Genomic DNA, 24143 nt, shown 5'->3' with positions numbered 1-24143 from the left:
TGGAGGTGGAAACTGAAGGAAGACATGTGTTTACTTTGTTACGCTTTAAGTGCGTTCAAGGCATGTCGTTGTAACGACATGGGGTTTTGTGTAATTTTTTTTTTATTAATTGATTGCCTGCATCTACCCCTTACTCTTGCGTTTCTGTATTTGTATGCCCGGTTTTATTTTATTTTTTGATTTAAGAATTCTCATTGTCGTCAATCATACTAATACTTTCTTAATTCTAGACAAAGAAATAATCAATAATAATAATAATAAGTGGAAAGTAAGAAAATGGGATGGGACTTGTAGGTCCAAGATGAGACGAGAAAGAGAGGGAGGGATTAAATGGAAAGAAGGCTAAGGAGATTTGAAGGAGGGAGATGGCAGAAGAGATGCAGGTTAAAGATGAGTCCGCCCATTGCTCATGCAGTGTGATGGATAAAATGAGTGTGGTCTGTTTATCATGTTTCATCGGCGATGGAGAGCGAGTCAAACGGATAAAGGGGGAGGGAGGGAGGGAAGAGAGAGAGAGAGAGAGAGAGAGAGAGAGAGAGAGAGAGAGAGAGAGAGAGAGAGAGAGAGAGAGAGAGAGAGAGAGAGAGAGAGAGAGAGAGAGAGAGAGAGAGAGAGAGAGAGAGAGAGAGAGAGAGAGAGAGAGAGAGAGAGAGAGAGAAAGTCCCATCCCATCACTTAAGCTCCACTGTCTCCTCAATGTCTATGTGAATTTGTGTTTACTCCGCTGTTGAGGTGGGCACTACCAAGCACCCACACACAAACACAAACACATACACATACACACACAAACACAAACACAGACACACACAAACACAAACACAGACACACACAAACACAAATACACGGATAAGCGCATGTGCGTGTTCACACCCGACCACCAAGTTTATTTGATTGCGCGCAAATGTATGTAAATAGTCAATTTGTGTGGGTTTGTGTGTGTGTGTGTGTGTTTGTGTGTGTGTATGTGTGGATGAGTAAGTGTTTGCACAGAGGGCTGTCATCGTTCTGTCTGTAAGTGTGTCTTGGAACATGAACTGCAACACCAGTTCTACGGCTAAAACAGTGCAACCAACAGCTTTGCCTACTTTTATCAAAGCCAATATTAATTGAATGTTTTAAATACGTTCAACACAACACAACCTGACACACCCATTAGGTGTACACCAGTGGATCTGCTGTCGTGGGAGCCCTCAGTGATGGATTACAGGGTTGGGGTAGAGGGGGTTGTGATTCTGGATGTGTGAGTGAGTAGGTGTGTCTATGGGGAGGTTTTCCATCTTCTTGATTAACATAATATAGTTTTATCCATGCACTTCCTGACGGTCATTTGGGACCCGGAACACCGGTGTGACAAAGTTGACTGAACCTCTCAAAATTCCAGGAGAGTTGTGGTCAGCAATTGTATAGGTTCAAATGCCATACTGTTTAAGAAAACAAAAGGTCTTGAGCCAATCTTTAAAGGTCTTGAGGAAAAACACAAAATTTATGATAGTCATAGTTTTAAATCTGTCCAATCTCTCCGAAAACTGAAGGTTAATTAACACACTAAAAGGTTTCCCGAAATTCCGACCACTCTAATTCAACCTGTATTATCGTAGTTGGTGTAAAGCCACTTCAACTACACTAGGAAAATTCCACGTTTGTGAAACACAGGCCTACCTAAATCTATGTTTTACCTCAGAGGCTATAAAGTGTTATAACAACCTCTACTAATCCCTGAAGAAAGCATATTGGAACTGTTCATTTCAGATATCTTCAGCTCATCCAATTGTCGAATCTAAATTGTATTTAATGTTAAAGATGCTGTAATAATGTAAGTGCTATTAATAATTAAGAATTAGTAATTTGTTGAATCAGAGCTTCATTTCCGTGATTGGCCCATTCAGGGTTTATTTTCTGTGATCGGTCCAGTTGCACTGAAACACTATTAAAAAGAGGGGGACTTTTTTTTGTTTATTTACTTTGATGTTGCTCTCTTTCACCCTTTTCAGCAGTCTCTCTGTACAACTCTCGGATTAACCTACCGCACCGTGTATTGATTAGAATGATCTCGATCAGATGGGGGAGAAACCTCCGTTCAAGGCTGGTAAACTGGTGGATACTGCCCTCTGCTGTTTGAAAAAGTTAGCAAAGGGGGGGGGGGGGGGGGGGGGGGTGTTGAGAGAGAGGAGGAAATAGATAATGTATGTTGCTTAAACCTTCTCACGCCCATAATAATGAGAATAATTCTACGTCTGCAGTGTTTGTAGACACACACACACACACACACACACACACACACACACACACACACACACACACACACACACACACACACACACACACGCTCATCAGAGGTTTTACTTTCGAAAGTGTGTGTGTGTGTGTGTGTGTGTGTGTGTGTGTGTGTGTGTGTGTGTGTGTGTGTGTGTGTGTGTGTGTGTGTGTGTGTGTGTGTGTGTGTGTGTGTGTGTGTGCGTGCGTGCGTGCGTGTGTGCGCGCGCACTTCATACAGTACTTAAAGCCATTACTAATTTATTTTGCTGGCCAGAATTCGTGAATAAATGAAGTAGCCTAGTAATGCCACAATCTGTCGCTCCACGTTGCCCATGCGCAGCTCGCCATTGTCGGAATCTGTAGTACCCAAAGTGTCAGCAAAGCAATTTCAAACACACAAATCGTTAATGTTGTGCCTTGTCTGGTTACGTTCCCACAACAGTTTTGAGGATGTACGAGTTCCGTTCTGTGGCACTTAATTTTTCTTCAAGTTGCCGACTGGAGAATGTGTGTGGATAACGCCAGAGACACAACCTGCGTGATCTGACAACACACCCCAGCGTCGGCCGCGAACGCACGGTAACATATTAGCGGGGAAGGGGCTAGCTCCCAGCTAACTAGCAACCAGCTAACTATGTCCGTAGCCTTATTATACAGACACAAAAACGTCCGCATTTAGCTCGAATGGCATCTAGCTCTTCGACCACTGTCTAAGAACAACATGACTGTATGTGCAGCAAGCAAAGTCAATGCAGTCACCTGTTTGTTTGTATGAGTTTTGTTAACACTAAACTTGCTAGCTAACGTAGCCTGTACGATAGCGTCACCAGCTAATGCCGTCATATGCATTTTTTGTGATTGTCAGTATGTTATTAAGAGTTTAGTTGCTTTGTAGGCTTTACAACAGAGGACACTGCTTATATGGAGCGGTAGATTAATAAAGCATGTCTCTAAAGTTCGTCTCTAGTTGTTAGTTCTCGTAAAACTTCTTCTTGTCTCCTCGCACATTGTGGGTTTGCATTGGAGCCAGTGATTTGTATAGTAAACATGTATTCCATTCTTATTAACCTATCCAGAAAGTAGGCGTCAGAGATGTATGTGTATTTATCTTATATTTTATAAATTTATTTATAACCTTTGGTTAGCTAGAATATTATAGTAAAAACCTCAATTACCTTCTTGGATTGTATATTTAAATACCATCACTAACTTTGGTTGTTTTTCTCTTTTCAGACAAACTACCGCAATCTGGCACCTGGCCAGCGATGAGTGCATCGTTTTTTAGAAAACCACCACGTTCACCGAAATGCCAGTCAACTCCCCGTGTTCATCAACTGATGCCTGATTGCCTAAACAGGCGAAATATATGTCAATAGTCATCCATTCTCTTCAGTATAGAGCTACGGCTGCGAAAAGGTCAACATGTCCATCACCAACACACCTACAAGCAATGATGCCTGCTTGAGCATCGTGCACAGCCTGATGTGCCATAGGCAGGGAGGTGAAAGCGAGACATTTGCTAAGCGAGCCATCGAGAGCCTGGTTAAGAAACTGAAGGAGAAGAAGGATGAGCTGGACTCCCTTATCACAGCCATCACCACGAATGGCGCGCACCCTAGCAAGTGTGTTACGATCCAACGGACACTCGATGGACGGCTTCAGGTGAGGAACTTGTTGTTTATTTAAAGGATCCCCTATAGCTGATGCCATTGCAATCAGCTAATCTTCTTTGGGTCCACACCTGACATACTGTCATAACACACTCCATGCAAAGAATGTTTGTTTTTTGCTCATGCAGTATGCGGGACACTATATCAATGAAGTTATGTATAAACCACTGCACATACTCGGGTCTACATATTCAACTTCATAAACGTTTTGTTTTATTGAGTTATTGTTAAATTCCTGACACTCTATTGGACAATGTTTAACTGATTTTTCAAATGAGCTATATATCGGTTTGTGAATTATCAACAAGGGACAAAGGGAACCACAGTTGGAGTTTAATCTTGGCCATGGCTACACCCGTCCTGTGTGGGTTCTTCTTCCTCATTTGAATCGCCAGTGTCCCCCCATCTGACCCTTGGTTGGTTCCCATCCAGGTGGCTGGACGTAAAGGATTCCCGCATGTGATCTACGCCAGGTTGTGGCGATGGCCCGACCTGCACAAGAATGAGCTGAAGCACGTCAAATACTGTCAGTTTGCCTTTGACCTGAAGTGCGACAATGTCTGCGTGAACCCCTATCACTATGAGAGGGTGGTCTCCCCGGGCATAGGTGAGGCATCCTCTCAATATGATTGTCTATAAAATCTTTTGTTGGAGTTTGTAGGATAACAGTCTGTGTGTTCCCGGTCCAAAAAGGAATAAAGATTTTTATGTGAAATGTAGAGTATTTCCTTTTACAATTGTGTTCATATAAAATGCTACAGGGTATGACATTTTACATTAGTCATACAAAAGTGAATTCACATTAGTATTTCAGTTCAGTGCAGCTTTAAAATTTATCCTGCAGATATTGTAGTTGTTGAACCAAATACTGTTTGTTCACAAGGATCAAAAATGATATGTTTGCTCAAATTATTGTGTTCCGCCTTCTGTTAAGTATACAGGTTTCAGCGATTTGTAAGGTGACGTGGCACCTCTACCCCGCTGTCGCCAAAACTCCCCATTGACATGTGCTTTCTGATCTTGGTTTTCAGACTTATCAGGGCTGACTCTGACCAGCTCTGGCCCCAGCTCAGGGCTCATGGTTAAAGACGAGTATGACTTTGATCCTCCGCCCAGTTTGTCCTCCATGGAGGGGGGACATTCCCTCCAGACCATCCAACACCCCCCCTCCGGTAGCCGCCCGGGCCCCTCCGAGGCCTTCGTTTCCCCGGCTCTGCTCCCCATGTCCGAGGCCTCAACCTCCGCTTCGTCCTCCTTCCCCGCCATCGCTGCTGGAGCCGGGAGTAAGACACAGATACAAACATGGCAGCATCTTGTGTGTGTGTCGATGTGTTATAGGTCCACAGAGTATTTTGTGCTGCTCATCCCTTCATTATATGGTCATTTAGCAGTCATTTATATTCACAATGAATTAAGAGGGAGTTTGTGGTGAGGTATCTTGCTTAAGCGTGTCTATATATTTGGGTTTGAACCCAGAAACTTTCAGTGGAAGTCCACTCCCAGCTAGACTATCGTCATCAATATTACATTTAAATTCCCAGCAGACAAATCATAAAGAGCGCCTTGGCAGTGTCTTTGTATTTTTGTGACGTGTGTTTATCTGGGTAATGTTTGTGTGTTGATAATTTGTGAGTTTTCAACAGACATCTATTGCTCCCATAGATGCAAACGCCAGCTGGCCTCGGAACAGCAGCTTCCCAAACAACATGCCCCCCCACCATACCAATGGCCACCTCCAGCACCACCCCCCTATGTCGCATCCCGGGCCCTACTGTAAGTTGAACATACTAAGATTCAGATCAGATTCAGATTTTATTCGTCGCATACACAATCCATTGCAGTGAAATGTTCTCAGTTAGTATAGATCCCAACACACTGGGTTTACATGTAACATGGTTAAACTCTCTTTTGCGATAGCTGTCAAATGGGAAAAGTCTAAGGGAATATGTGCAATGTGACAATGTGCCTGTTCGTTCATGTCAGAGAATGTCAGTATTCAACACATCAGCATGCTACAGTTGGCTTACTATACTCTAATATAGGGAAAAATACTGTAATGAAAAAAATTCATCATCGGTATAAAACGGTGGTTGTCTCTGTGACGACAGAAACGGAGACGGAGAGTGATAAAAACATTTTTTTCAAGTGATGCTGTGAATGATGCGTTCCAGCTCATGGAAATACATCCCCATTAAATTGAACAAAACGGTGAAAATACAATAGAGTACCAAGGGAGAATCATTTTCGCCAGTGCGAATGGTTTTATATGACAGCTGCTGTTGCCAGTTTGCATTTGACCTTTTTGGATTGGCTTTCATTTACTCTGAAGACTGAGTCATTCCCTCACCCCCACAACAAAAATTTGTATAACTCATGGCCTTTTCCTTCTAGAAGCCAAGCAATGCTGTGGTATCGCTCATTTAGCCCCACCCATCCTCCCAACGTCACGCTATTACCATATTACGCCATTTTCCCGACACGATGATTCAACAATTAGAGACAATTAAACGTTGACTTAATGTATTTCTATCAAATTCAAAGACAACCCTAGAAAAATGTCAATTATAATATTAAAAGATAAAACCTGACTCTCTTTTTTTCCTAGGGCCAGTGCATAATGAGCTAGCCTTCCAGCCTCCCATATCCAACCACCCAGGTAAGGTATTGTTGTTGTGACACTTGCCTAACTGGTCATGATAGCGGAAAACGGTTTTGCTAGCAGTATTTTGCTAGCAGTATTTTTTTCGGTAATGTTCCCCCCTCCAATGCTGCATAGAATAAGGAATCAGCTATTAACATTACATGGAAAGGTCTTCTGTTTGGTTTTAATCCTGGACCCCGGGTCCAAAGTCCAGGATCTGATCCCACATGTGTGTTTCATGTTTGGGTACATTGCAGGTTGAAATGTGTGTTAAAGGTTCAAATGGGCATATGGCCTGTCTTTCTTAGAGATCTGAAAGTTGCCAATAGCTCATACGTTAAGGCACAAAGTTTGGGCGTCTAGTTTCACAACCACACTGTTGGTGCTTTGATACGTGAACTTCAGATGAAGATGGTACTCTGGAGTGGTTTAATAGTTCTCCTATCATTAACTGATGGTGACGAGGAAACAAAAGCTCTCGGACACCATTACAGGAGGACGACGAGGTTTATCTTGCTGGGAAAGAATCAGCTCCCTGTGTTTGAAATTCCTGGCCTACTCAGTGGTAAAATCTAAGGCCAGCGTAGTGCTTCGTTTTTAAGTGGTTTTAACCCACATTGTTGTTGGGAAAAGGTGATGGTGGTTTATTGTAACACCCTCTAAAATATCAAGACCCCCCCTTATATAAATCACACATAGCTGGCTAGCATCTTGTTTTATTCCATCACGATTGGATCAAGTGATTCAAATTACAGACGTGTGATATGCAGAATGACATTCCGTGTGTTCCCCCAGCCCCTGACTACTGGTGCTCCATCGCCTACTTTGAGATGGACGTGCAGGTGGGGGAGACGTTCAAGGTGCCCTCCTCCTGCCCCGTGGTGACGGTAGACGGCTACGTGGATCCCTCCGGTGGGGACCGCTTCTGCCTGGGCCAGCTAAGCAACGTCCACCGGACCGAGGCCATCGAGAGAGCCAGGTAGGCACCGGCCCGACACGCCCCACATCTAGTAGGCAATTTGGACTAAAATTGGTCTCGAAATGTCATTACTGAGCACATATTATGGGATTTGATTATGTTTTGGTGGGGATATTCAACTTTGACTTTACTCTTAAGATTGCCTTACTTGGTATTTAAAATATACACTCACAAATTGGCACAAAATGTGTCAAATTTATTTTAACAATGCAATACAAACAATGCCTTTCATTAATGATTCAGAAAATAATTGGATACTTCAGAATCTTTTTGGGATGATCCACTAATAACCGCCATTATGTGCCTGTACTAGCTGAGTGAAGTCAGTCTTGCTCTCTAATGGAGTCGGCGTCCGATAGATGTGGGTGAGGGATTTTAAGTCTTAAGTCCTGTGTCTGTCTGCATTCTTAATGAAATCTACGGTGCCCACTGCCAAGTTGGTTGAATCTCTGGGAATTGTCTTCCTTACTACTCTGTACTTCCATCCGCTCCAACTTAAAATCGTAGAGTATTATAAGGAAAACAGTAACACACATTCTACAATTACAATTACAATTAGGGCATTTAGCAGACGCCTTTATCCAAAGCGACTTACATCGGTTAATACACACGTTGACACACCGACGGCAGAGTCAACCATGCAAGGCGACAGCAAGCTCGTCAGGAGCAGTTAGGGTTAAGTGTCTTGCTCAGAGACACATCAACAATCAGCTAGGAGGAGCTTGGGATTGAACTAGCATCCTTTTGGTTACAAGACAACTGCTCTACCTCATGAGCTAAGCCGACCCCCTTCTTTATTTTAATAGGATATATTAATATTTCACACACGGCAGTCACTCAGAAAGAATCCCAGGTCCAAAAAATAATTGATTTCTCAGAAATATCACTTCAGGGATGCCAGGGTGAAATTGGTCAGGGGGCCAGATTTTTTTCAAGAGACCTCAGGGGCCGGATTACACTTTCGGACTGAAAAGGCCTGAAAAGGCCAAACACTGCCTCAACACATGGATAGGAAGGCTATTTTAAATTATGCTTGAAGGCCTAGACATCAAAAATAAATTGCATTGCATACAATTACATAGCCTAAAGCAGGAGACAGCTCCCCTCTAACTGTGTGTTCACACCAAACGCGAAATTTTTCGCCCGTTCGCGTTGTCGCCGAAGTTTTGTCGCGCCACACATGATAATCTGTCGCTGTGCAAGTTTTGTTGAATTGGTCGCGCCACAACAAGGTAACCATCATTGCATGTCTTTACCTTTTGTGGAAGAGGGAGAGATGTCGGAGGACCCGACGCAGTATATTGATAATATTGTAATGACCACGGAAGAGGCAGTGAATGAAGTATTGAATAGACAGAGACTTATTAGATAGGCCTACCTAATAAATCGTTGGAACACGCAAGACCGGAAACATAGCAACGCCGGTAAACAAACCCCGAGAAGCCCAATCCCTATGAGAGCTCCCCGCGCTAAGGCCATCCGGAGGCGCACAGAGCTTTTGGCCCTGATATTATATATACAATTATAGTATATTATATACTATTATATATAGAGCTCCGGGAGTCGCAAACGGCAACATTCACTTTCTCCTCCATTCTGCAGTTCACCCCGGACGGCACTGCACTGAGTTTGATGGTTGAACGCTGATTGGCTGTTACGTTACACATATGACTCAGTGGCCACGCTGTTGAACGCTGATTGGCTGTCATCACGCGAAATTCGCGTCAAAGTTCAAATATTTGAACTCGAGCGAATTTTTCGAGTGACCAATTCTCGTGAACGCGCTCACCTGTGCACGGCAAAAGTGTGGCGCGACAAATCAAAACTTGTCGCCCGTTTTCTCTCGCGAAAAATTCGCCCAAAACGCGTCTATACGTTCACTTTGTATGGGATCCTGTCGCCCCGTCACGTTTGGTGTGAACACACAGTAAGAACTTAACATTTTCCTATCCATGCAAGTAGCCTACATTTATAAATGAGAAATGCAACAAAATAGACTAGGTGCCAACAAAACACATTTCCTATTAATAACACAAGTGCAAACTGTCAAGTACTTTTATTTTATTTATTGAATGCTTGCACAGGTGAACTAGGCGATCGCCTAGGGCGGCAAATGCGTTGGGGGCGGCAAAAGTTTTGGGGGCGCCCCCTGGTGGCGGCCTTAATTGATGAATACATTTTAATGAAACAAGCGTGTTTTCTAAACACGTTTCGAAATGGAATGGAGAATGGGGAATGAACAGTTATTGAATCGTAACAGACCAGCAGCAGTAACAGACCAACTGACGGATTCCAAAAATAAATAAATACATATATTCTCCCCTTATCACCCGCGGGCCGGATGTGACATACAGTCGGGCCGTGTCCGGCCCGCGGGCCGTAACCCTGGCATCCCTGACTTAGAGCAAGGGCTTGCATTGTGGAATAATAATAATAGACTGGGTAGCCCCGCCCATTCTGCCGGCGATTTGCGTTCGCCCTGCACACCGCTATTGGCTGGTTTAACACAATAATGACAGGGAAGTGACGGCAAGCAGCCAATCGAGTACAGAGTCAGTTAAACTAGGCCCGTTGATCACGCCTCTTGTGCTGAAGAAAATGACAGCAGCTTCCCCCGACGAACGTGCAATCTACGATTGAGCGTGGTCTGGCAATAGCCAGGCTAGAATAATAATGCAGCAAACAGTGTATTGTTTGCTTGTGTATTGTAACAGAACAACCTTGTAATGTATTAAATCAGGAGTTCATGGTACAACTAGCCTTGCTCAAGGGTACTGCGGCGGTACGCAGGTTACAAACCATTGCCCCATACAAACCCCTATATTTCCCTGCTTCCTCCCAGGCTCCACATCGGTAAGGGAGTGCAGCTGGAGTGTAAAGGCGAAGGGGACGTCTGGGTGCGCTGCCTTAGCGACCACGCCGTGTTTGTGCAGAGCTACTACCTGGACCGAGAGGCGGGGCGCGCCCCCGGGGACGCAGTGCACAAGATCTACCCCAGCGCCTACATCAAGGTGAGTGCCCCGGGCGCACCCCGCCTGGCCGCTGCTCAGAGGCTGCCCTCTGACGCTCGCCGTGGAACCCATCCGACACATCGTATCTGTAGGAATTACATATTTTTTCCATTTATTTTGTTCACAGCGAGGGATTTCTTTCTTTCTTTGTTTGAACAGAAGTTCACAAAAAGGGGTTTTGATAATATTCCTAAATGAATATAAGAATCATACTTATATTGTATACCAAATCAATCATTTTAAAATGAATGCCCCTATAATTTACTAACCATCACTATCAACATTGCATCGAGTACAGTTCCAGACAGGCATTGGAGACCTAGAGACCTAATCGAGCCGTTTATGACCACGAACCATCACAAGCTAGGCGGGCCATCAGAATTCCCGCCCACCTAAACGTGTGTGTGTGTGTGTGTGTGTGTGTGTGTGTGTGTGTGTGTGTGTGTGTGTGTGTGTGTGTGTGTGTGTGTGTGTGTGTGTGTGTGTGTGTGTGTGTGTGTGTGTTCCTCGCCCTTGCAGGTTTTCGACCTGCGCCAGTGCCACAGGCAGATGCAGCAGCAGGCCGCTACAGCGCAGGCCGCTGCCGCCGCCCAGGCCGCCGCCGTGGCCGGAAACATCCCGGGGCCTGGGTCGGTCGGAGGGATCGCCCCCGCCATCAGTACGCACAAGACTGACTGACTGAGTGTCTGGGTCTGGGTCTGGGTCTGTGTGTGAGAGAATGATGGTGTAACGGTGCAGCTCTCACACAGTGTTCCTGTCTCCCCGTCCAGGTCTGTCGGCGGCAGCAGGGATCGGGGTGGACGACCTGCGGCGCCTCTGCATCCTCCGGATGAGCTTTGTAAAGGGCTGGGGCCCCGACTACCCACGGCAGAGCATCAAGGAGACCCCGTGCTGGATCGAGATCCACCTGCACCGGGCCCTGCAGCTGCTGGACGAGGTGCTGCACACCATGCCCATCGCTGACCCACAACCCCTGGACTGAGACCCACAACACACGCTCATACATACACACACACAACCGCAGTGGTCTACAAAAGAACCTTAGTTTTCTTTTTGTATAAAGGACTCTCTTTTGAGAGGGATATGCCAGGGGCCCCTTGAACAGTATGAGTCGTGCTGTCACACTACAGAACCCACCGCCTCGCAACGGTCGACAGAGAGGCTTTTCTTTGTCCTAATTCTTTCTTTGGGACTAACCCTTTTTCTTAGGAGAGCAGAGAAACAGAGAAACTTGAGCCATGGGCAAAAGACGTACATGTGAAAATTTACATTTATTTTTGATAGATGTCGACGGGAATGCTAAACTTGACAAACTAAATTAGCTCCGGCTGTAGTACAGCCTACGGACTTCCTTAAATTTGGATAGTGAATTAAAAAGAATGAAACGGTGTGGGTTCCTGGATGTAACTATATCTAGTTCATCTTGACAATCAGTATTCACAGGACCAGACGAGGATGACTTCCTCATTCTGGTCATAGCCAGTTGACGGCAGCCGGTCCAAGTGGGATCAGGGAGCAATCAGGAGTCCTAGAGCCATCTTGTAGTTGATTGAGTTCATGTTAGCTTCTCCCGGTCTGCTAACATACAATCATCTCACTGCTTTTAGCTCTAGGCCGAGGTCGGATTATTCAAAACTGTAAATGGTCATTGTTTTAAACCTGGTAGTATGGAAATATTATTTGAACTGAATCCTGCAATGTCAGAGTCACAATATGTGGTTATTTGATGAAATGCTGAAGCCAGACACAAAGTTTAATGAGTGACTTATCCCAAGCATTTTTTTTTTTTTTTTTATCGATCACCATTACATCATCAACTCGTTTGGATGAAAAATTGCGAGGAAATGGGTGTAGAAGTGTCCTGACATTACTGTTCATCGCAGTTTCTCTTTGGCTCTAATTAGCCATAATTTAGGCCTATGAGAAGAGCGGTTGCTATAAACTATGTTACGGAGATTGCACTGTCGCTGTGATGATATTTAGTTTTTCTTCAAATCAGTAACCCCTTCACATTGGTTTGTATAAAGATTTATACTGCTTCTGCTTATTTTCTTTGGCTATATTGAAGGTGAACAATCCCATCAATTTGAAATTGGGCAATAATCAGATTTTAAACAATGCTAAATGAATAATGGTGTAGGGGAATTGTGTTAAACCATTTTATTTTTTACACACTATAAGAAATGCCACAAAACCTATTTGCTTACTGAATGTTACTGATGTAGGCTGTTGATCTTGCCCATCAACCAGTTAGTGCACTGAAGTTGTCCAATAGAACTGGATTTTAACATTAGAATGTTATTTAAGGATATTGATATTTCAATTTGATATTTGCCTCTGCATAGGTATTATCCTGGTCTACTGATAAATATAAAACACATGATGACGGTGGTTTCCCAGCACACCAGTTACACTAATTGGGGTTTTGTTTTTGGCACTTTATTTTCTTTGTTTTAAAATCTTTAACGTTCAGTATTTCCTCTTGAGGAAAATAAACTAAGGATCTAGGTTTTAGTTCAGTAACTAAAAATGCTAAACGTATGCAGATATATGACACTAGCGACACCTTCATCCGGGTTTCAGCCTTTCAGCAGATGGATTTACATTTTCGCCTTTTTTAGCCTTAGTTTAGTTTGAGTAGCTTTTTTTTTCACCATGTAAATAACCTGTTTCTTGTAAATATTTGCATGAAATTATACAATATGTTCTGAACATCTTGTATGCCAAACCCCAGGCCACTGACGGTACCATTAATCAACCAGGTGTAACAATGAAAAGTGTCTCGACTGTATTCCTGGTTGTACCTTCCCGTCCCGATTAAACAAACTGTTTCTACTGCAGTTTTTTTGTGATCACCTGCTGCCTTGATTCTATTGGTCAGTATACCAGGCTCGTAAATAAACCATGAATTGCAAGTCATTCTGATCGATGAGCTGTATTAACTACTTTGATTCTGCAGTTTAATTAAATAATTTGGTTATATGGTCAGATTTGGTTACGCACCTGTATGTTAGGGAATTTGAACACTTGTTTTTTTCTTAATCTTTTTGGCCATTGAACTTTCCTTAATATTTTTGTTGGCAGCTTGCAATGGTGTGGTGGACTTGGAATCAAAGGATTAAGACAACAATTTACATTTTGCTCTGTGTAATGATGCATTGAAGAAGCAACAAAACAGGATTTTTTGGGATAACATTTGCTGGATGAAATTATCAGATATCTGATATTGGACTCTGAAGTTGACAGGTTTGGTATAAAGTGCCGATATAAAATGGGAGCCTCTACAAACAGCCTTGTGGTGACTGGCCTATTGCAGAAATTAGTTGAACTGTATTTCTTATGTGAGAAACTCCTGAATAAAAATGGCTTGATATTCTACATTGTGATCCTTCAATTATCTTCCAAATGAATACAAGTTAATCGGTTACCCATTCTACCATGCAGATATTGTGATGTATGATACCATTCTTTTATCTTTTTATTTTATCCAAAAGGACCAGTGCTGCTTCTACTATATCAAAGCACACATCAGAAGACCTTTTCACAGTGGAGTCATGGTAGGATAAACACAGGTCATTTGTAACACCATTATGGGTCTGCTACTTCTATGTAGCAGAGCAAGGGCAGACTGACCTCAACTCCTTTACTATCTTGGCCTGCTACATAAAAAGAGTAGCCCCATATTAAGCGTAATGAGTGACTTCTGTTTATCCTACAGCGATACCAAAGTGAAAAGGGTCTTGGAGTCAATGCAAAAAAGTTTTGTCATAAGAAAAGTAGTATAAATCCAACTTTGAAAGGGCCTACATGAGTGCTCTTTGGCAAAGCCAAAGCTGACATGTACCGGTTCTTTAAGATGAACACCCCTCTTGTTAATCCGAGGGCAGCTAGGCTCCAGATTTGCTCCGATCCATTTGACAGTGTGTTTAAAACAATGCCTGAAAGCATCAACTGATCCTCTTTCACGGTTCACCGTTCATCCCATTTTTGCAGCCCCTCTAGCAAGCCTCCTAGTGACCAACCAGAGCTGCTCTCAAGCATGTGATTGGACTTGTGTTTACCCCCCATTGGAATATATCTGTCATGTTTGAAAACAGAGGAAAAACTCCCTGAACAGAAAAGGGATTTATGAATCTTTTCGACCACATTATAAATGCAGATATAATCTTTTTGGCTTCATGTGGCTATGGCATGATCAACATACATTTTAAAGGTAAGCTATAGTATTCAAAATAAGATCAACTTTTTGATAAACAAAACCCTTCCACCCCATCGTTTTCCTTTTAGAAACCCCTTATCACACTCTTCCCGGTTCATCTTTCCGAGATAACCTACATTGCCCTTGAGTTGGAAGAGGAGGTCTGTGCTTGCATCTGGAACACCTGGTCAGGGGAACTGAGTGAATCACAATCCGTCTAACTTTAAACAGAATCTTTCTCCAAATCCTTGTTTAAACCCTCCTTGTAACTTTATTTGGGAGGTTGATATTTATTTAACTTTTTTCTCGTTTCACCTTTTAAACTACTTTGTATTGCAATTCTGCAATACAAACACTCTAAATAAAAATGAATTGACCCCAAATGTCACATTTAAACTGAACTTGGGACAAATGCATTACATGGATTCAAAACCCATGTGGAGAGGGGGAGATACTGTACAACTTGCCAAGTGGTCTTAATAGATCTAATTTATTGAAGAAATTGGCAAAAAAACTGCTAAAACTATGGCTGAATGTTAGACCACCTGTGATGGTATATGGTCACACTGGTTCCGGCTTTATTTGCAGTTGTAATAACCTGAATTATACATTTAATTGGTTGCATATTTTGCAAGATGGGGTGATCATTTTCAATGTATAAATCACAACAACATACATATTCTGAGATGGCTTTAAATGAAACCGTCTTTATTAGGTAACTATAATATCAGAAAAATAAAACTCTCAAATTCTCTTTACAGCAAATATATAATATCAGTGCTTTGGCCAAAATAACTTAAGAGGCCATTATAAAATATAGTCTGCTTTTAAACTCCCGACTTAATTTGAAGAATTTATATGCCATAAGACTCCCCCTACTTATATACATAAAAGATGTAGTAAACTTAGCAAAAACCGTTTAAACCGTTGGTACAGCTCAATTATTATATATATCCATATATAGATATATCTCTAACATAAATTGTACAATATACCTTTCTTAAATTTGGTGGCGTATAGACGAGAGGCCTAGGAACCGTGGCCTCTATACAAACAGTTGCAGTGTGACGTTTACATTGGCGGTTCATGATAAAAACATGCTTGTGTTGCACATTCCATTTCCACTCAAACAACCTGCATCTACCAATACTATTATTATCATCATCAATACTGTCAACAAAAAAAAAAGAGGGAAAATAGACTACAAGCAAATAGAATGGCAGCCTCCTGCACTGATTTTCAACTCATCACTGCTAGTCATCGATTAAAGTAACAAAAACAGAAAAACTATCTGTAAACATTTTAATATACATCTATATATATATATATATTTATATTTGTCTATATGAAATGTAACAAAATAAAAAATAAATTCTCTATCAGTCATTAAACAGCAATAAAAGTAGAAGCCATATGGAGAAAAAACAAAGCATCACTCAGAGATTATGTCAAGCAAGCGGTTATATTGCATTCCATCGGAAGAGAGAGGGCATCCCTAGCCCGCGAAGCTGTGCCTCTATAATGGACGGACAGAAGGCCTCACTAAATGGAATAGAGGCAGAGAGCATTTTGATTAACCTCGGTTGTTTCAAGAAAAAATAAAATAAAAAAAAAGGCAAATGGGTGCTTTTTTGCACTGTTGCGGCTCATTATTGATAACACTTGGATGTTCTACAAGACATCTAAGCAAAAAAAAAAGCAATTAAATTACGTCCAAATACTATCCCACACACTCCACTACTGCTGGAGTAAAGTCTCGTTAGCCTTCCACAGCAACAACGTTACAATGTGTAGTGACAAACTGGATCGGGGTCTCCTTTCCTGGTCTTAATGTACATCGTGGGCGTTTTATCACCCCACTTTGGGATGATGCTACAACCCAAGTTCATTTTGCGGCAACTCGTAGAAAAGACAAGGTGGTAGTGCGGCCGCAAATTAAGAAGAAGCATAAAAATGTTAAGTGTGCCGTTTGGGTGCACAATGCAGTACAAAGAAAATGTGACTAACAATACACTACGTCGAATCACGAGGATAAATGTCAGTTCAAAATGTGTAAAGCTGTCTTAAGTGTGAACTGATGATAATGGGGATGAACATAATTGTATTGGGTTTGAAATAAAATAAATGTCTGCCTGGAAAGTTGAAGCCCAATTCAAGGAATCAAGAAGTGTTTGATTTACCCAACATGCACTAGGCGTTTACTCAGGTGCTCCTGAGGTACCCTGATGATAAAGTATACTGATGAAGTACGCCAAACGACTTGCAATCATGTAACTTAAGTGAAAACATAGCGGCGTCTTCTTAGCCTAGGCCTGTTATGGCCCTGGTTAAAAACAATGACCACCATTTGGAGAACTTCCCAACAAGATTGAACTGAACTTGATGCTCTTGATTCTGCCAAACTGCCAGCTACCCAACAGCATAGCACAAAGAGATGCGTGTCATGGCCCCTCCGCACTCACTCTAATGTGTGCAGAACATCCGCCCCCTGATCATTAGGAGTGGGATGTTTACACGGAAATCAATCAATATTCAGGATAAACTTATGAAAATGGCCGCAATCCAGGCAATATGGAATGTTAACATGTATGATGGTGGCAGAAGCGTACTTAAGAAAATAAAATGTGTGGCCATAATAGGGTGGCAAGAACTATATATTTTTTTAAATGGCTCTTGGGAGAGGGAGGAGTGTGTAAACATTCAAAATAAATGTTTGTAAGAACTAAGCGAAACAAATCTGTGCTTTCAATAATGAAAAAAAAAAAAAAGGTTTGCAGAAATGTGTTAAAGAATTAAAATGTTAGAATAAGACTCCTGTCATGCGTGTTCAGGGTGCTGTTCAGCTGAGGTCTGACTACGGAGCTGTTGTGGCGCTACTCGCAGGCTTCCCATAAAAAAGGCCACAAATTAGTTAAAAATATATTGCCGTCGTGTTTCCAGAGAACCAGTTAAAGTTTCTCTTTTTATCTCAACGCAATCAGGCACGAGTAACGTGTAAACAGACGTGTAGGCTTAAGGAAGCCATGGAAAGCAACATGGCGGAAGTGAACGAGAGTCAAACACAGCGGTACTCCCGATAGGAAGCAGTTAACAACCTCACCCCATACCTTTGGTTGTAGGAGGAAAAGAGGGATGCCCATCTGAACTTTCAGTTTGGAGTGATGATTGTAGGTTTTAAGCCACTTTGGCATCAGGTTAAAAAGGGGACTTTTACATATTGGCATTGCTTCGGTGGTCATTCTGGAATACATTATGCTCACTTATCCAATGAACAATTTTTAACACTCATTAGTTTGTTGCAAGGAGCATTAGATACTTGCGCATCTTTACAGCTAATGCTACCATCGGTTTAGGCTCAGATTCCAACATGACTGTGATAATCTTTTGATCTTGAATGCAAAATTTGTATAGGTTGACATCAAGTTATTTTTGGTCAAGACTATGTAAACACTTCCCTATACTTCCTCTTTGAGGTCAATACCAAAAGGACAATGGATGAGGGGCAACGCAAGACACATTAAAAACAATGGCAGCAAAAAAAAATAAAGAAAAAATAAAAATAAAAAGGCAAAACGTATGAGATGTACGGATGACAAAATCCAAACTGCTCTTACAAACTTGGTTCTTCACCAAGAGGACAACCTGAACTCTTAGAACTCAAAGTTTGATCTCAAGTCCAATAAATTCATTCCATGTATTCGGGGAAAATAAAAATAAAAAATATATACATTAACAATATTAATTAAAAAAAACATTCCACCCAATGCTACTTGGAGGGTCTTAACCCCTCCACTTATCGATATTCAATCTAGGAAGAAGACTTCACAATAACGGGCTCCTGTACAGGATGGCCCCCCCATACCCAACCTTTCCATTGAAATAAAAAGATGCTCGTACCTCTACCCTGTGGTTTCCCCCTACGCTCTGGGACAAACCCCTCCCGCCCAATTCCTGCGCTTAGTCCCCAGTGCTCGGCCCGTTTCGTGAGACCCCCCTCCTCCACAGACTCCCGTTGCAATTTTGGCCTAGAAGTGGTAGGGAGGGAGGCGGGGGGAGGGGGAACCACAGTCGTTGGCCACACATCACGGGCGATCCTCACAACAGATGGGGGGCCGGGGGGGGGGGGGGTAAGAGGGCTGGCGAGTGGTAGGAATCACATGTTGCGGAGCTGGATGGCCTGTGTGACCGGGTAAAAGCACACCGGGCACACTGCGTCTGGGCCGCGGCATATCCGCGTGGCACACTCCATGCAGAACAGGTTGTGGCCGCACGGCACCAGGGCCGCCACTACCTGACTCTCCATGCAGTGGATGCAGGTCTCCACGCCTCGCCCTGCCGCCGCCGCCGCCGCCGCCGCCGCCCTGAAGGGCAAGGACGAGTCGGGGGGCGAGGACGAGGACGCGGACGCCGTGCTCTCGCTGGAAGAGGAGAAGGCGGGGCCGTAGCCCGAGAAGCGGTGGGACTCAGGGGCTCCGGTGGTGCCCAGGGAGGCCCGCTGGACTCGCTGCGCCTGCGGGTGCTCCAGGGCGTCTGTGCAGAGGAAGGTGGGCGAGAGGCGCGGGGTGCCCGGGTGACTGGTCTGGAGGGAGAGGGAGAGGGAAGGCGTTACCCTATAGACCACAGGGGCTGTATGGTTCACTTCTGGACTGGCTTCGAAACCTCGCCGCCTGGCAACCCATCATAAGAGCACTTCAACGATATCCTTGGCTTTCAATGATTTGAATTTTTACTCATTACAAATTATCAAAAATATATTAAAATACACATTACACACCAGCACAGGGACACAATAACACTACTGACATTTTCGGGAATTGAACCTTGCAAACCCCACAAACCTGAGTTTTGCCAGCCTCATGGGCCTGATGTTCCACATAGGAGCTCCATACAGGGGGCTGGGGGAGAGGGGTGGAGCCCGGGGCAGTAGAGATGGTAAGGGGATCAAATCCTGAGGCGGGGCCCCCCACTCCAATGCCACCCATCTCTTCGGACCCGAGTGGCTGCGCAGCATCGCCAAACCAGAAACTCGCCCCTGCGCCGCCGCCACCACCACCACCACCAACACCACCACCAACACCGCCGCCGTTGTTGTTGTTGTTGTTTGCGTTGACCGAGCAGGTGGGGCTAAAGTCAGCCATGCGGTTCAGGTTCCCGTTGCCGTAGAAGGAATCGGCCGAGCTTGAGCCACTCCCTAGGGAGCTGGAGCTGTCGTTGCGATAGGTGGAAGACATCTTGACGCCGCCGCTGAAGTTGCCGTTGACTTGCGGAGTGCCACCGCCGCCACCGGTCACGCCCATAGCGGGCAGGCCGCCTGCGGCCGAGGCCGCGGCATTCGACTGAAGCCACGCTGCATGGCCCATGCCCGCAGCGGCCGCCGCAGCCGAGAGCCCCTCGAAGCTGACGTCGGTGCCGTTGAAGTGGAAGTCGTTGTCGTCGACGCCGGGGAGCTCCATGCCGCCACAGGTGCCGGTCCGCAGGGCAATGTGCGCCTCGATCTCCTCCCGCGCCCGGTCCACGTTCTCCGGCATGCCAGTGACCTCGAACACAGGCTCCTTGTCCCGGCTCGGCGTCACGATGTAGGTGTGGGTCTGCTGTTGAATGCGTTTGATGGTTGCCCCTGAAAGGTGAGCAAACGGGAAGTTTTGGTATGGAAAGATGGGGCCAAAGATAAGGGCGGTTGAGAAACCAAGGCCCCGTCCACACGGAGCTATTTGTATTCTTGTAAATACAGCCCGGTGATCAATTTAATTACTAACTGTACATTAAAAAGTATTTCTGCTCAATATAAAAGGTTGAATCTCCTCGTGACTGAATGTTTGTATACATGCGCAGCCTTAATGCGCGCAGGCATGATGCGCTCCACTTTTTTCTGTGGAGAACCAGCGCCTTGAATATTTACTACATCGTTTCTACAGCTCGATGCGGTTTTGCAATGAATCCATCTTTATGGAGATATTCCTGAACTGCATAAAACAAAACCGGATCGTTTTCGCCCGTTGCGGCTAAATATGCTGAATATCAGTCACTGTTCATATGTCCTTCAGATTCCAAATAAAGAGTTATTTTATCTTGAGACAAAATATCTATATTTTTTAACAGAATCATGATATTTTTTTAACAAGAGGCAGTATTTCTGCAACAAAATATACACCAAAAACAAAGCTTTATTTTTCTAATACGGATGGCTTATTCATGGAATTGTATCATTGAGGAATATAGATAGGCGTGAATCTTAATATCTAAGGATAAGGATTTTAGAAATGCCTACAAAAAAACAAAATGGATTTGGTTTTACATTTATTTATTTTCAGGAAACTTTCTTGTCAGAACCTAGTTTGTGAGGCAATTTTTTAATTTTCTCCAAAGCCTACGCAGCCTTTGTTGAACTGTTCAGCCCCGTTTTACTTTTGTTGCACCAGGATCAAAGTTTACTTTGCTTGAGTCCCGAGTTCACTCAAGACTGAAAAGGAAGTCTCAAGCCTTGTCCAAAGTCTAAATACAAGCCAGAACACAACAAATAAACTAATAGTAATGAGGAAAGAAAAGAACTTCCATGGCTCACATTTAGAAATCCCATCTCCAACGTAAACACATCAGCCCAAAAAAAGTAGCAACCTACCTTTTGGACCCACTACCAGCCCCACAACCCGATATGGGACCCGAACCTAGGAAGAACAATAAAATAAAACGGATAACAAAGAATATAGCAGTATTATTAGCAACACAGGTTCAAAGTGTAATACAAAAAAAACACATATAAATCATTTGTGCTCTCGTTTTTTTTAAGCATTGTTGACATTATCCTTACATAGAAGTTTATTATAGATTGATATTATATCTGTTCTGTTCATAGAAGCAGGGCAGATTTCTTTACACACCTGAATTGTGGTTTGGCCGGGGAGGGTGGGGGCCCCTGGGAGCCCGGGGCCAGCCACGACTGAGAGGGGGCCCGTCTTGTTCCGAGAGGCTCTGATGAGAGAGAAGTGCTCTGCCGCAGACAAGATCTCTCTCTTAGCCATGGCAACATCTTCCTTGCGCCCAGTGACAACAAAGACAGGCTGGTCGCCCCTCACGGGTGTTTTGATGTAGGTGTTGGTTTTGGCCCGGAGGGCTTTGATCTTACAGCCTGCGGAAGGGAAAGATTATGGTCAAAGTAATTATAGAAATCATCAACAGTAAAATAACCAACAGAACATGTTGAAAATGCAAGCACGTTGAAACACATGTTACACATTTCAAGTGACTCTTGGAAATCAATGATCTTAATTAAGAACTGATTATCGACCTCCCTGTTAATGTTTATATATTCATTTTTCTATTTTTAAAAATGTTCTCAAGTACTGCTCAAGTGACTATTTGTTTATAAAACATAACAACACTAGTAATTTCCTGTGGTGGTCAACATGAAAGTGTTGTCTACCCTCCCCCAACTGGGACTACCTCGACATAGCCATACTCTTCAAGGCATATGGTATATAAACCAACCCATTTCTTTAAGTTAGGAGTTGGTGGTTTAGGAATTCCCATTAAGTCCCGTCATGTAGTTATATGTTTAAGCAGCATAACGTCAGTGTGTCACAATAAGCTTAACATATGCTTTGGCTGATGTGGCAATGGTGACCAACATTTGTCCATGAGACAAAGCAAACCAAGGGAAGCACAATGCGCAAATGACTGCATCTTAAACGTTTGCGAGGCGAAAGGAAATATGTCTTTACAAGTAACAAGTACCCATTGTTAGACCCAGACCTCCTTATGATAACAATTGTTCAATCAATAGTGTTTCATCTGGAATGAGATTTCTTTCGATTAATTAACGTTAAGCTGCTTTTATCAAGTTTTAACTTGGTGGTGTCGGCTAAAACTGCAGTGACTACTGGTTTTAATGTGAAAACATAATTTAAATCGCATTGCATTAATACAGTCAGATCCTGAGTAATGACATACGATTTACAGATCAAAGCAGACTCCAAAACAACCAACCTTGTCTGCCAACGATCTCTGCGACGTGTTCGGAGCTCGGCACGGCCACACACTCAGTTGTGTTGACGCTTTTTCTCCTCATCAACAAAGACTGCTCCATTTCATAACTTGATTCTCCACCATACATTTCCGACGGCAAAAGTATCATCCCGTTGGACGAATGTAGGCCGCCCGCGTCATCCAGGTCATCGTTGTTGTACAACAAGATAGTTTCGGGCGGTGGTGGTTCAATCCCAGACGGCATGACAGACTCTCCTCCTGGCCCCAGGAATACGTGGTGGTTGTGGGCCTGTGCTAGCAGCGTGCTAGCACTCCCATTTAGGTTACCCTTCCCATTGTTGACTGCAACTTCTGACTCTTCATCGGTCGCTACTGCACCATTTTTTTCCTCAATCGATTGATGATTCGATAGGGGCTTCAGGTCTAGAACTGCACCGAGAAAGCTATAGTGAGGAAAGCTGTCACCGGCTTGTTCGGGTGTCTGGCTATGCGTGCCCTGGTCGCCGAGGCCTATGCCGGCGAAAGCATGGACTAGCGGTGGCGGGACCTCCGACTCTCCCTCTTCCGTTTCCAACAAAGCCGTGCTACTAGGCATAGTGTTGCACTTTAAAGCGATTTGGGAAAATAAATAATATTATAGTTAAATCGAAAATGAAAGCGACTTCACACGGTTTTCCATAAAACTGCTACTACCGTCGTAATATATATGGCTTTTGTTTTGTCTTGCCAGCCCTTCGTGCAGAGCAGACCTCCTCCCTCCTTCTTTTGACTACATTGCCCAAATCCCGTGGCACTAATTTACGCGAGATTGCGCCGTAATTTGGGTTTTCTGGAAAATAAAGAAAACCCGACCATACTTTCAAATCATAATCAGTGGTGCAAATCTATGGAATGTAATTTAAGGTCAAATTAAATAAGTAAATACATAAATATGTCTATGAAGTAAATAAATCAGGCAATATTTCTATATCAATACAAATGTATAAGTCAGTTGATATTTTGTAATAAATACGTTTTTATTTTAAAAAGGGTTAATTTCACAGGATTTTTATTTCATAATCCCACATTATTTATTAAATGCCACATTTATTTAATCACGGCACATTTCCATTGGGTGTATTCAAATAGGTGTGTCTAGTTATCTCGGACAACACAAAAGTAGCGAGCTTCATCTATTTATTTCAGAGCCATATTTATCTATTTACTTTATTTTATTTTATTTATTTTTGAACCAAATGGCATTCCATACAAATCATGATATAAAACGGTTGGCCAACTATTCAATATGTCAGACCAGTTCAGAATACTTGTTTGAGACAAAATGATTAATTGAATTGATTAATATAAAGTACAATAAAATGGTACTTTACTAAAAGCAGACCTAAATACAGTGGTAAATCATGTT

The 24143-nt window shown here is 43.3% G+C and overlaps 2 protein-coding genes across 3 annotated transcripts; one reads left to right on the top strand and one right to left on the bottom strand.

The window, feature by feature from the left end:
- The first annotated feature begins 2530 nt into the window (after positions 1–2530).
- Positions 2531–13935, top strand: smad4a (SMAD family member 4a). Of its 2 annotated transcripts, none has more exons than XM_030358907.1 (10): positions 2531–2835; positions 3490–3918; positions 4359–4533; positions 4958–5209; positions 5589–5699; positions 6532–6582; positions 7363–7546; positions 10389–10557; positions 11077–11215; positions 11328–13935. In XM_030358907.1, the coding sequence occupies exons 2-10, from the start codon at positions 3679–3681 to the stop codon at positions 11537–11539; spliced, it is 1533 nt and encodes a 510-aa protein (XP_030214767.1). In that variant the 5' UTR covers positions 2531–2835; positions 3490–3678; the 3' UTR covers positions 11540–13935. The 2 variants fall into 2 exon arrangements, with proteins under 2 accessions (XP_030214767.1, XP_030214768.1); XM_030358908.1 differs by lacking the exon at positions 2531–2835 and adding an exon at positions 2851–2983.
- Positions 13936–15285: 1350 nt separating this feature from the next.
- On the bottom strand, positions 15286–23503 carry LOC115545594 (RNA-binding protein MEX3B). The gene is made up of 5 exons (XM_030358904.1): positions 22739–23503; positions 21634–21881; positions 21375–21420; positions 19594–20372; positions 15286–19334 (listed from the first exon to the last, which is right to left on the bottom strand). The coding sequence occupies exons 1-5, from the start codon at positions 23331–23333 to the stop codon at positions 18909–18911; spliced, it is 2094 nt and encodes a 697-aa protein (XP_030214764.1). The 5' UTR covers positions 23334–23503; the 3' UTR covers positions 15286–18908.
- Positions 23504–24143: the final 640 nt, after the last annotated feature.

Source organism: Gadus morhua, chromosome 6 (genome assembly GCF_902167405.1).
Source record: "Gadus morhua chromosome 6, gadMor3.0, whole genome shotgun sequence".
In the NCBI taxonomy this organism is placed as follows: Eukaryota; Metazoa; Chordata; class Actinopteri; order Gadiformes; family Gadidae; genus Gadus; species Gadus morhua.
The sequence above is the reverse complement of the archived record's forward strand: the minus strand, read 5'-3'. Positions and strand labels throughout refer to the sequence as shown.